Source organism: Spinacia oleracea, chromosome 3 (assembly GCF_020520425.1).
Source record: "Spinacia oleracea cultivar Varoflay chromosome 3, BTI_SOV_V1, whole genome shotgun sequence".
NCBI lineage: Eukaryota > Viridiplantae > Streptophyta > Magnoliopsida > Caryophyllales > Amaranthaceae > Spinacia > Spinacia oleracea.
Genome location: NC_079489.1, coordinates 4,797,172 through 4,811,624, shown reverse-complemented (window position 1 = coordinate 4,811,624; position 14,453 = coordinate 4,797,172). Strand labels below are relative to the sequence as shown.

The 14,453-nt window shown below is 37.7% G+C and overlaps 1 protein-coding gene across 1 annotated transcript; it reads right to left on the bottom strand.

The window, feature by feature from the left end:
- Window positions 1-580: 580 nt before the first annotated feature.
- LOC110780108 (polypyrimidine tract-binding protein homolog 2) lies at window positions 581-10,118 on the bottom strand. The gene is made up of 11 exons (XM_021984539.2): window positions 9,933-10,118; window positions 9,204-9,427; window positions 8,316-8,525; window positions 6,975-7,037; window positions 6,787-6,860; window positions 6,219-6,314; window positions 6,043-6,100; window positions 5,306-5,410; window positions 5,148-5,229; window positions 3,980-4,092; window positions 581-1,302 (listed from the first exon to the last, which is right to left on the bottom strand). Exons 2-11 carry the CDS (start codon window positions 9,387-9,389, stop codon window positions 973-975), a joined length of 1,317 nt encoding a protein of 438 aa, XP_021840231.1. The 5' UTR covers window positions 9,390-9,427; window positions 9,933-10,118; the 3' UTR covers window positions 581-972.
- Between the last annotated feature and the right edge of the window lie 4,335 nt (window positions 10,119-14,453).

Here is a 14,453-nt window from a genome sequence, read left to right as displayed (position 1 = left end):
GATGAGAATAAGTTGGGGATAAATGTAAGTTTACAACAATATCCTTGCTTACTCCTCTTCCCACCTTTCTCGTTAATGGCAATATAGTCATTTAAAGTCTTTTAAAATCCCCCCCCCCCCAACCGGCTAATAAAACTATTCGGACTGATGGCTTTACTTCCACTTGACCATACCCTAATAGGGTTACCAAGTTACAATATGTTAAACCTTTTCAACTTTCTTTTCATTTTTTACGCATAGCACCCCGATTCATCGGAGGTAAGTTCCGACTACATCTGGATCCGACCCGTGTCGCACAGCTTGCTTATGGTGGGTGAGTCTCCCAATAATAATTCCTGCATACAGCGAGACTCAAACACGAGACCTCCCTTAAGCGGAATTAAACTGCTTATCACTTGAGCCAGCTATATGTTAGTAACTTACTTTTCATTTTGTTTGAAAAAAAGATGATAAAAGCATAAAACTATAACACACATGATCATGGCGAGCCAAAAATCAAGCCAATTTTGTGTGCCCAATATCTATTTTAGACAGGGAAATTTTATAACCAAATTTTTAATTTTGAGCAACACAACACCTATCCAACCGTCCAACTTTTTTTTAAAATCGGGCCAGTCAAGCCAAAAACAGGCCCAAAGTTCTGCCCTAAATCCAACATTTTTCAAATCAGGCCAATCCAGTGGACCGGGCTACACATGATCAGGTCTAAACTATACATTAATAAGGAGTATAGCTTTTCCTTGACAGTAAATGTTTTAGGATTTTTGTAACTAAAGAAACTTAATAATTAAGTATTTAGACAATAGCTTAGACATTAAAAATTATAAACGATTCAGATTCTAAACGACATTATAGAGAAAACCCTCCGAAAAATCAAGAATTGAGACTGGCAGGTCGGAATTTTTCTTTGTCATATTCCCAAACCCAAAAACCTCAGTAGAATCAGGTCAGTCTTGGAGCCACGTCATCATGTCATTGGCTGTATGGAGGCATACCAGGTGGGTTCTGCATATGCATCGGGCCTGGTGGCATGGTACCCGGAGGCCCGGGAGGTGTAGCACCGTGTCCAGGTTGCATGTTGTATTGGTAATTTTGCATTGGCATCTGCATGTGCATATGTTGGGGTGGGGCCCAGCCTCCTGATGGAGGAGGCGGTCCGGGGTATTGTCCGCCGTTATAGGGAGGGGGAGCATTACCTCCCTGCATAGGGCCTCCTCCTGGTGGCTGTTGTCCGAGAATTGAGGACTGGATCATTCCCCCGTGTATAGGAACTGTGTAGTCTCTGCTTCTGTCGTTGTTTACCTGAAATTTTGGACAACAAAAAAATCAGCACATTTTGTATATCAACGAAGATACTTGTTTGCAAAAATGAAATTCATATCATCCTTTCACAGAAGTTAAAATTACATCAAAAACTAACTACTGGGGTTAAATCAATTCCAGAAATATGAATTTACACATGGCACGCCAAACACATCCAATTAAGACTTCTTGATAGAGGAAAGAACATGAATATATTAGTATAATACGGAGTACTACATGTTCACTTCTTGTACAAATGTTGATCCAACCACAAGGTTGGGGGGGTCAATCCCCACTAGTGGCACATTGGGAGGTTCCCTTTACCATTGACCCGAGAGGGACTCTGACCCGATTGTGCACTTTAATCTTACCTTGTGAAAAAAAATTGTTCACTCCTTGTGTCATCACTCCCCAATTTCCTTTACCTCTTCTGTTGAGCAAAAATTTCAAGGAGTTGCGAAAACGATGAAGAATTACAATTTGCAAAAGATCCATAATTTATAACTTTAAGTGAAAGGATATAGAGCCAAGGGGTCAACCATTTGGTACCACTCTCTTTCTTTTTTAGATGAAAGAATAGTTACAATCCTAAAAATATTTAATCTCAGGGATGATATTAGGATGCTTGAATAATAGGGCATACCACCCGGAAAAAAAAAGTATTTTCGAAGCATCTTAAATTATGGTATGACCCTGTTTTTCCTACAACCATATCACAAATTGCACAAGGACAATATGTACCGAAATGTTTGTAACCAGCTTCGAACAATTGATCCTGGGTTGCAAACTTGCAATGATTCACGCCATCTATTGTTTAGAAATGTCAAGTGTAACTGAATTTTTTTAACCAAACCAATCAAAAGATAGATACTTTCAACCGCGAAAGGCTGGAATCATCAATTAAGTTCTCTTCATATGAAGTGGAAGAAGCAATGAATTCTCAGCTTCCTACAATTGGCTACCTACACCAGGATCCCCTTAGAATGGATTCCTTTGAATTGATGATACTGCTTCTAGGAAAATACTGCTACAGGTAGGTAACCAAAGAAAGCTAAAAAATCTTCGTTTCTACCACTGCAAATGGAGAAAACTGAATTGGTGAAACCAGCATTTAGTTGATACCACCTTATATCCCATCATGTGATTGGTTTGATGGAAAAGATTCAGTTACTCATGCTTGACATTTCTAAACAACTGAGGACGTAAACAATTGCAACCCTGGATCACTTGGATCGAGTTTAAGTTGGTCATCAAAATATTTCTTTCCTCTTTGATGACGAATTATAAAGAAAAAGATGGACCAATTGATACACCACTTGTTTGGTGAGGGATTATGTTTGGGCGTCTATAAAAGATCTGATCGATAAGCTTTGACGTGTTCTTCGATGACCTTTTCAATCTTCAACCAGCCCATTGGTTTTGTAGAAGTCAATGACCATTGTTAACCTAAAACTTGAAGTTTTGAGAGAAATTAAAGAGAGAAGGGAAGAGTTGAGCAATTTATATTTTGGCTGTTGAAGTACGAGAGATTTCCAAACACAAGGACTTATATAGGTAAAATTTTGAGTAAAATTTTGACCAACGTTACCTAATTATCTAATCATCCCACGAACTGCGAACCATAAAAGCGAATTATAACACGAAGTTAGTCTAATTTAGCAAATTAGGAAGCGAATTGCGAACCCGTATCCAGTCTTATACTAGCGAATAAGGTAACTGTGATTTTGACCATTATAGGGAAATATCCACTATAAGTCAATTGGGTCAAAACCCTGATTCAAGGGTTCTGTTGTAAGTCAATTGTTTTCCAGATAGAAAATTCACTAGTGGCAATTAATTTTGCTCAAAAAGGAAAATTTTTGTCAACGGAAGTCTCAAAAATCAATTAAATTTTGTAAATCGCCAATTAACTACTTTTGGTAATATTAATGAAATTGGTTGTATGGTTTAAACAAGAAATTTATTACTCGTCAAAAGTAAATTGTTAATCACGTCTTTGCTTCCTTTGTTATTCTCAAAATACGTCTTAAAAAATGTGTTGTAAAAATTTTAATGAGAAAACCAGGGGCACTTGTTTCACCATAAACCTCACTTCTTTGTACAAAATGATCACTTCGTCTCAATTTGATCATATTTTCTTCTCTCCTTTTTACTGTTTGCAAAAATAATTTTAAGCTAAGGTCACTGCTCGACTGCTTGATGTAGCTTCTTCTCACGAAAAGAAGTTAACACTGATGCGTTGGAAGTCCTATAAGGAGAAGATGAAAGAAAGGTTGGAGGTTTGTCATAGGAAGAGAAACAAAAAGTTTAGCAAGAAGAGCATGCTTATTGGAAGGCATGGAACATGTCCGGAAGAAACGCCACGCTTGCCTCGGAGAGGAGAGATACAAGAAGAGAAAGAGGAATCCTTTCAGGAAATTATCTGATGATGAAGGCCTAAAGACATGCAGGGCATATGATGAAGGCAACTGAGAACTTCATCGTTATGATCCTTATACACATAATTCCTACCACAATAAAGATGCACGCATACATGCTGCAGAAAACATTCTTTGACCAAATTTTAGATCAACCAACAAAGGAACTGAAGAACTTCTCAATTGGTGTTTGTTGTTATCAATCTACCAACAAAAGAACGCTGATATACCATTCGAAAGAGAAAGTTGTAACGACTTACCTTGATGCTTAGATCAACGTGGCGTGAATATGATAGGTGGAGTTTGCAAAAACCTCCATCGTATATGCAATGTCCTTCAAGTGCTTCTTTTGCAACAACAGCGGTCTGAACATCTGGAAATACAAGAAAGTTAAATGTTTCATACAACCACAAAGTATCCTTCTGTATACCTCCGAAATCCACAAGGACAATTTATTAGCACTGGACACAGAGGTCAACAAATAAAAGACAGTTGGTCTAGCATTGACAATCTGCAATGGTCTACTTTACATCAGAGCATAGTATCTAAAACATATGCAACCCGGATAAACCTCAAACATTCCCCATATTGAAAGCTCCTAACATGATGTCAGTTAGCGTTTTAGGAGCTACATAATGAGCAACGGATGACATCTAGCAAGAAAACTTTTAAGTATCATGGTAGAAAACTATGCAGCCAAATACGTAGAGATCACAGGACTTAATGTTACCAGCTATAAGACCACAGACTTTAAAACACTAAACCATAGCACAATAGATATTTCCACAATTATAACAAAAAATCCAAGACATCTCAATTTAAAGTATTAAAATTATCTAGTTGAATTTCAGTAGAATGTCTAAGATCTCCTCTTTCTAATGAAACCATGAAGCATGTGTCATTCAGGACCGTTAAAGGAGAGAAAATCAGTGAAATGCTTTCAAAATTGAGAGAAGGAAATATAAATGTTGTGAGAGAGGTGGAAAGACTCGAAAGAGAGATAGATAGAGAGATTAGAGAGAGAGAGAGAGAGAGAGAGAGAGAGAGAGAGAGATGAGTGAGAGTACTCCCTACCACTGAACGCAACTAACAGCTTCTTTTGAGAAAAAATGCACTGCTACATCATAGTGCTCATGTTAGAGACGGATAGAAAATGGAAAGGTAAAGAGGAGTAAGAGAGCGGAAGGAGAGATAGGAAGGAATTTTAACTCCTTACCACATGCACAATAAAGGAAGATCAAAACTCCATGATGTAGTTTCCTGTGCCCAGCATATTTTAAGTTATTAAAGTTTATTCCCAGAAGAAGTTATCAACCATAATGGTGTGCCTTTAATGTTGCTATGGACATAGGCATCAGCAAGAACACCACCCTATTTCTTTTCATAGAAGAATAGATGGAAAATACAACACAGAAGTTTGGCATTCACCTGGGTACTGAATCAACGCCTGCAACCCTCCATTTTTGTCAAACATAGCAATCTTTTGCACAGGTCCAAAGGCAGAAAAGACCTAAACAAGGAAAGAAATCAGTAAAATGACATTACCTGAAGTAGCCAAAAGGTGAATAACCAATTAATGACAATACCGTGTTTAGGACATCTAATGTGACAGCATACTGCATATTTTCAATTGATGCCAGTAGCACATTACTCTCTGGTTCCATTTTTTTCCCATCCACACCCACACTTAGCTGCAAAAGTGCAAAACACATGTCAACAATCAATAGGTTTAAATAAAGGAGGAAGAAAAGGCAAATATAACAATATTAACAAAATTACAAAACTGCCAGAGGCCAAGAGATAAAATGTACAGATTGCCAACCAACAACCTAGAATCTAGAAACATCCTGTTGTAATATGCATAAGCACATGTGTGTTCTGTACGCATGTCTGTACATATACATTTGTATATACTCACAAACTACGGAACTGGTTATTAGAAGAGTGCTTGCTCTAATTGTCAGCATGTAAATCCAATGATCATTACTCCCTCCATATTAAAAAGAACACCCCTCGAGCATGGTAATTAAGAACGCTCATGTGATAACTGATAAGTATAACTTTTCAACGCACCCCATATCAGTCCACACAATAATGTGGTTTTCTTTAAGTGCACGGGTAGATTTGGAAAACCGCAAATTTAAACTGAACTCCACCGATTTGAAAAAGAAAGCAGAATATTTTATGGCATCTAATATCATGGAAGTTTGTTTTGGATGGATGTCAAATGTCCATGCAAGACAGCAAAAAATGTGAAAACCCATACACTGCCGGGGGGAGAGGGGAGGGGAGGGACATCTTCCATTTTGATTGTATGCCTTACCTGACCAGTTGCATCTATAGCAGACGGGGCAACCGGAAGGTATTGATTAGTGTAGTCCCTAAATAACACAAATCAATAATAGAAGTTAATTACAGCAGAGAGATTAAAAATGACACACTAAAAGTCTAATATTTGTCAGAACTTCATAAACACAATAACTGCCTGGAAAACTTCACCTGCTGCGGTGAGACTGGAATTTGACGCTCAAATCAGTATGTGCGGAATAAGTTATCCTGAGAGAACAGGGGCCCACATGCTCGGGAAGTAGGTACCTAAGCAACAACAAAAAATAAGCCACAGTAACCAAAATATTACATTTTCTCACTGTCGATGATGGAACATTAAGAAATCTATTACATCCAAGACCAAAACATCATAAGTTCATAACCAACCATATTGCTTGGTTCGTCTGACAAAGGTAAGCAGAGAGAAAGAAAGCGTAGACCAGAAATAAAATATTTAACAACAAATAAATGAAACACTGATCAGCCAATATGCTACTGGTCAACTCAATAAAACTGAATCTGTCACTAATCTTCTTACCAAACTAGATGGAGATCTGCAAAATTAAGGGGGGGGGGGGGGGTGATATGAATACGCGGGAAGTGAAACGATCAATGAAAAATGATGTGAGAAGGATTCTCACAAATTCACTGATTCTAGCACATACAGGATTGACATGCATAGTGTAAGATCCACTAATTGTGGACAACACCAGAAGCCACATAATAAATCCAAAATCACCTCGGGATACTTCTTGAATCAAGAGCATTCTTTGCAGAAGATGCAGTTTCTGTGTCAGAGAACTGAATCAACGCCTGCAGGGAGAAAAGAAGAGAACAGAGTGAGATTTCATTTAGTAAGACATACAGAAACAGCACCATCAGCAGTGAAAAGGGAAGATAACCTACAAGATAGCAGCAAAGCCTTACCTGAAATCCAGCAGTCTTTTCAAAAGTTGTAATCTTATGCACAAATCCAAATGCCGAAAATACCTGCATCAGCAACATCTCATTCAACGAACTAGCGAAAGGAAAACACAACAATTCATCAAGACAATAAGTACGTGAGGCTATTATTTCTGTGTTACTAACTAAGGATCAAGTGTGCTCAAACAGCATCTTAGGAACAAATAATACATTAGTGCAATGCGAAGGTTCTATCATCACCAAATCTAGGGAGTTAATTGGCTCAATGTTCAATTATAAGTAGACTTGCATCTAATTTGATGGAGTCAATGTAAGTAAAATATTCACTCCTCTTCAACATTTGGATTATAATAGACTAGCCCTCTAAACTGCCCGCACTACAAACTAATTGCGTATAGAATCAAGAGCCCCCTTTTCCAGCCAAAGGAAGAAGCCGCTTTGGAACCATTCCGGTACTGTTACGAAAAGATCACAATTCAAAAGAAAAGTAATGAAATCAAACCCGGGACATTGACAATGAAGACAATCATTTGTATCAGCACTACTAGTCTGAGGTATGAGACCAATCTTGTAATTGGGGGTGAGGTTAATTTCCAAATTCTTGGTGTCCTTGCTTTAGATGTTGGTCCCCCGACTTCATAAATGTTCTGCTTCCAATAGGGCTTAGAAACATTTGACGTGCAACTTTACACAATTTCTATACCCAAATGTAAGAATTATTACGCCACCACAAAACATCACCTAGTCATGACTTCCTTTTCCCCCCTTCACCAGGTTTCAAAATACCTAAGTTTTTAGGCAGTAGGCACAAAGCTGGGTAACATCCTAGAAAGACTTATTTGATATCAAAATCTTCAAGAAGAAAGAGAATAAACAAAGCTAACATGAAGAACTAACAAAGAAAACACAACTTCTAGCTATATAATATGAACTGTGTACTCGAAATAAAATGAAACAATAATTTATTATTAATCAGGATATACCGTTCCAGTAAAATACATAAAAGGACAAGCACAAGAGGAGAGAGGATGCACAACAATACAGCATAAGAGCACTCATAGTCATAACTCTTAAGAATGGTAGGTAATAGGGAAGAAAGAGGCAGTGTTAGGGAAAGGAGAAAGGAGACAAACACACATGCGCTCTTTCTCCCAACGCATTAAGCTGCCATCGAAGATATATCCTTGACAAGGGTGAAGGGCCTGCTGATCCATTTACACTCGAGTCAAATAAAAAGCTTATCAAGTATGACCAACTATAGCCCAGTCCGAAAACTAACCCCAAAGATCTTTGCAATCAGCTGTATCTCATGTCACAACATGGAGAAGCATATAAGTGACTTACCAAGTGTAATACTTCAATGCTGACTTGGCGAGCTTCGTCTCCCTCAATAGTAACTAACAACACATTTCCTGCAGTGTCAGCAGTAGTCTTATTGTTCACAATTTCTTGTCTGTTGGAATACTGCAAGTACACAGTTTTCCCCCGTATTTGAGCAGGTTCTGATGACGAAGCATAGTAGGATATCATGGCAATGGCTTGATTTAGATCCGCCTAGAAAAGACATGAACTTGTTAATCAGTAATGACATCCAGAAACCAAATCTAACAGTTAAATAGGGCACACCAAAGGCCCATCAGCTCCAGACCGTGTTCCAGTTAATCTAACATGACAGACAGATATAACTCTGTCAAAATCTGGTTCTGCGGTAGAACTTCGTTCCAGTTTCCACAAGTAAGTCCTCATAAGACCTTATGATTACAGCATTTACAGGTTAACGATGTATTGAGAAGACTAAGCATAGGATTTGTTATATCTGCAATTTAATAATCACACATTCACACCAAGATCTTATATTTACTTCACGCCAATATGATAGCAGGCATCCTTTTCTACCATGTCCTACACTCAAGCCAATCTACCATAATATGGCCATATAGGCACTATGTCGAGTAAAACAAGATAGCTTTATTTCCACAAGCCAATAAGTATGATTCTATTCTATAAAAATACACAAGGATAAGGATCGGCTACTTACTAGATCTCACCTCAATAATAAATTCATTGATAATCAACCCTTGTCCAAACTATATGTTAATAGTACCACATTAGCATCTTTAAAGTTGATTTTATGCTACTTTTGTTCCTTTCTCGGGGGAGGGGGTGTTCAGGAGTGGTTGGTGTTGATAGGAAACCAAGGGAAAGAGAATTATATTAAGGACAGAAACTTACAAATTCGATGAATGCTTGATTTTTGTTGGCCCCAACATTGCACTTTGTATTGACAACCTTACCAAAAGGCTTCCCCAATTCAATCAGCTCCTCCTCAGTGCATTCCCATGGCAAGTTTCTCAAATGAAGCACCTTCGATGGAGGTTGGGTGTAACGGAACTGTGGCTGACTCGACACAGAAGCCATTACGCAAGTAGCCCCACACAGAGGCAGCCAAGAAACTCCTGCAATACAAGGTAAAAAACAGCTGAATAATTCCATGTGAAACCAATCATCCACTAAGGTTACTAAATATCAAACTTCTGCAATCGAAAAAATAGCACGCTCGACTTTTTTAATTAAAGTAACACTATCTTTAAGGTGAATAGTTATCGAGCTCCCTTCACTAATCACGCAACTCTAAATTAACCAAAAATTGCAATAATCATATCGTCCTTGATTAACACAATGATGATAAATTGAGAGGTAATATGAGGTCATTATTTTGTTCATCAATTCAACAGGTCAATTTCTTGCTCGAATTCTTACTGAGTTCCTTCAATATCCAAATTATGAACAACATGTTCATCAATTCATCAATTGTCGTCCTCAAATTGAAAGAAACACAAATTACACAATCAAACACGAAGTATTAAAATCCCTAAAAATCGAAGTGAATTTGAGACGAAAATAGTCGAAACATGCAAAAGTAGTGCAAAAAAAAAGGATATAGAAAGATAATTAGTTTACCTGGTGTAAGAATAGACGAGAGAGCGAATCGTCGGGATGTAAGTTGTGAAAATTAGGGTTCTTCGGTTCTAAAAGTGTGCAGAATTGGGATGAATCGAAGAGCAACAGCAGATTCTCTCACCTCTCGCACTCTTTCCAATTCTATGGTGGGGTAAAGGCGTAACGCTTACTAACCAAAGTCGCAAGTAGATCTGCGCTTCGAGCGCACTATAGCAGATTAAAGATAGCTGTGGCTCGGGCTCGGGCTCGGGCTTCGGGCTGGGCTTATGGGCCTGGTTCATGACAAATCAGCTTTTATCACGCTGGGCTAAATTTTTAATATGGAGGCTCAAGGTCATGGCCCCTCGTACCGGGTCGGGTCGTCATGTATAAGTCTTTAACTTTAGCGTGTTTTATCATGTTGGGTTGGATCGAGTCGTGTTCCAAAAAAGTGAGGGCCAAGGCCCATGACATTGAGCCCGTGCCAAGCTGAGCTCTTTTCTTGTCGGTTGGCCTCGGGCCGGCCCATAGTCATCTTTACAGCAGATTAGTAAGTAAGGCGATTTAATATCTCACCCTAGCCGAACCAAACTATTTGGCTATACTTCGTATCACATCAATCCTTTAGATTTTGAGAGAGTTATATAGTCATATTGGAAACCAAGAGGCTAAAAGGCGAAAACCATGCCCTCATGATCCACCGCCCGGCCACTCGAGCATCGTGGAGTAAGTAAGTTGCAACATATGTTATACATTTTCATACTTAGTCCCATTACTCTTTACCAATTGAATATGCGCTAGATTTGAGTTATGTGCCTCAATTGAGCCACACCAAGAGTATGTCGGTACAATTGAAGGATTAGTAACAAGAGTGATTGGATATCTCTTCTAGGCATGTAGCTCATGATTTTACTTTCCCTAGTGTTCTAATAAAGGCCCTGAAAAAGAGACCAATTGATTTAGGTTATTTATCTAAAATGATCTACAAGAAGCTTATGTTTGTGAAATGTCACACTTCTAAAATAGTATAGGTTTTCTTAATAGAGAAAATAAGAAAAAAATATATTTTCTTTTCATATATTCACAAGTGATTTACCATCCATTTTTTTTTTGAGAAAGGAAACACACTTCAAGAGATGCTTATTTATTTATTTAAGAAGTACGTCTTTCGTCTCTTTCAGTAGAAATCAACCAAAATACAATTATGTTGAAGTATTACTCTAGATCCTTTGTGGAATATCGGGCGTGGATGCAAATCAATACAATTCTTCCAACGGTAATTTTCTTTTTTTATGCTCGGTTTCTTTTGTTGACATAACCTCTAAAAAACTAGTGACATAAAAAGAACTCCTCAACTCCGAATGACATAATCTATGAATATAGAAACACATTTATTACAGGAATGTTCCAACAATCCTCCTCCATTTGTATAATAAAAGTTAAGGATCCAACCTCGCTTAATTAACATGACAACGTAACTCTCAAACTTGTGCATCATAAAAACAAAAATTAAGTATTGAATTTTTACTTAACATGACGTTACAACAATACAGATGGTGATGGTAGACTAATATTTGAATCAAACAACCTATGAACTATTGAAGATGTTTCACACATAAGTTTGATGCTCTTTCAATATGAACATCGTTTAATTTGGAACAAGCTTACGACAAAGATTTTTGCCGTTCCTTCCTTCACTTGAACACTCTTCCTAGTAACTCTCCGACCCGTAGCCGCATACCATCTCCCATCTCCAGCATTACCCCCACGCTCCATCCACCTCAATCAAGAACATTTCCTCCCCAACTAATGTCAATACGTTTTCACACTTCAATCTGTGAATTTTCATCAATGAAAACGGTAAACAATGAAGTGCAGTAAGACGAACAAGAAGTTACCACGACAAAAATTGAAATTAACCCAAGAGTGTCCAACAATATGCCGAAAGACTGTATCAGAGTGACTGACAGCTCAAACAGACCACACTCCTTGAACGGGAGCATGCGATCCTTGCCATTGAGCTTTACCATCACATTCCGACCCGTTACGAGAATTAGACATAAAAAGCTGATCGGTTGAAGGATCTGCCCGACAAACGGAACCAAGGTAAACTGGGACAGGAAACCAACTAACAGAAGTACACGTGGCAAACAAAAAGAGCAATGCAGAAGTTCTGAGACCAAACATCATGCTCAACCATTTGAGTGCAATGTATTAAGAACGAATTCATCAAAAACTTTATTACCTAATATAAATCATCGTTCTTAACATAAAGCAATCAAATAAACCCCCTAATAGTGGATTAATCAAATTTTCGTTCCGACAAAATTTCCCCAAATCAATTTTCTTTACTCAATTACATGTTAATCCAGTTAACTCAATGATATATCACAACAACGCACAATAAAAATTCTACAAACTTGTAGTCCCTAATAACAAGTTGACAACATTGTCGCTCCCCCAGGCGTAGGAGTCGACCACGTCCAAATATTTCGATAAATTGGACTTAGGATGTGCAACAATGTTCTCCAGATCCATCTTGAATGACTAAGCAGCTCACGATGATGAGGATGATGGCCTTGCCTTGATCCTCTGATCATGAGGCCTACCTTCATCAACGCAAATATCCTTCAGGTCGATGAGACTTAGTTTGAGCTTTGGTATAGGTATATCAAATACCCGACTGAAAGCCTCTAAGTCTTTAATGTTGTCGGGGATAAGTGGTTCACCCTTAATGGGCAAACCGGTCAAATACAAAACGTCCTCTAGAGTGATGTTCATGCGTTGACCACAAACCCGAAAACAGTAAATTCCATCTTCTTAGGTATAGTAGCTCATGAAGATTTCCAACAATGGAGTTGGAAGATTCACTCGCTCCTTACTTTGGTGAAGCCTTACTTACGAGTTTTAACAACGAACTTCCATTGCCATTTGAATCAATTCGGTCATTAATCAATGCTCGGAAATCAAGCTGTAATTGTAACCATATTGCAGACAAAGTTTGCAACTTTGAACACCCCTTAGCCATCTCCTAAAGGAGGAAGATAACAACCAATTCAGTCTAATTACTAAATAATGTTTCCTCACATCCATTCACAATTGTAATTTATATCACAATTATCAATTAAAAAACCCAACAAGTAAAATTCTAACTCCACGGTCAATTTATTCAATTTATCATGGGAAGTGTGGTAAATTGATTAATATGAATTGATTCTAAATGAAATTTCTTCTATTGTTAATTTCTATTGGCTAATTGATAATTATCTAATTTGATATATAATTGAATAATCGATTGCGGAGTTAGAATCTTACTTGTTGGGCTTTTTACTTGACAATTGTGAATGGATGTGAGGAAACAATATTTAGTAATTAGACCGAATTGGTTGTTATCTTCCCTTCTTTAGGAGATGACTAAGGGATGTTCAAAGTTGCAAAATTTGTTTGTAATGTGGTTACAATTACAACCTGATTTCCGAGCATTGATTGACGATCAAATTGATTCAAATGGCGATGGGAGTTCATTGTTAAAACTCCCAAGGCTTCACAAGTAAGGAGTCGGGGAATCTTTCAACTCCATTGTTGGAAATCTTCACGAGCTACTATACCGGAGAAGATGGAATTTATTGTTTTCGGGTTTGTGGTCAATGCATGAACGTCACTCTAGAGGACGTTATGTATTTGACCGGTTTGTCCATTAAGGCCCAACCACTTATCCCGACAACAATAAGGGCTTAGAGACTTTCAGTCGGGTATTTGATATACATACACCAAAACTCAAACTAAGTCTAGTCGGCCTGAAAGATATTTGCATCGATGAAAGTAGACCTTATGATCAGAGGATCAAGGCCATCCTCCTCATTATCGTGAGCTGCTTAATCATTCCAGATGGATCTGGACAGCATTGTTGGACATCCTACATCCAATTTATCGAAAAATTGGACGTGGTCGATTCCCACGCCTGGGGAGCGGCAATGCTGTCATTGAAAGGAAACAATTAACCCCATAAAAATTTCCCATGTATTATCTACTCCCTTATGTTTACCCCCCTTAATTAATTTGCCTAATCCAAACAAGCCCTAATTAGTGAGAAAACAAGAAGAGTATAATTTGTTTTTCTTATATTTACAAGTGAGTTACCATCTCTATTTATTGGAAAAGGCAGCACACTTCAAGCGATGTTTTTCCTTAGAGGCGTTTCTTTCATCAATTTCAATAAATACAACGTAAATACAATTACGTTTCTCAACATAAGATAATAAAACTTTGTCTTATGCATTGAATTTTAAGTCAAAAAACCATAGAACAAAAGTGAAACTTCACGTTTTATGACATGCACTAAGGAAGATTAAATGAAGAAATTCATTTATGAAATATTAAGCGTAGATGCAAACAAATGCAATGCTTCCAACCTTAATTTAATTTTTCATACTCGGTTTCTTTTGTTTATATAACCTGTTTTAAACTTATGCTGCTCGATCATTAATTATCACACTCTAATAACATAATTTAATCATCTGAAAATTATTAGATGCGTCCATG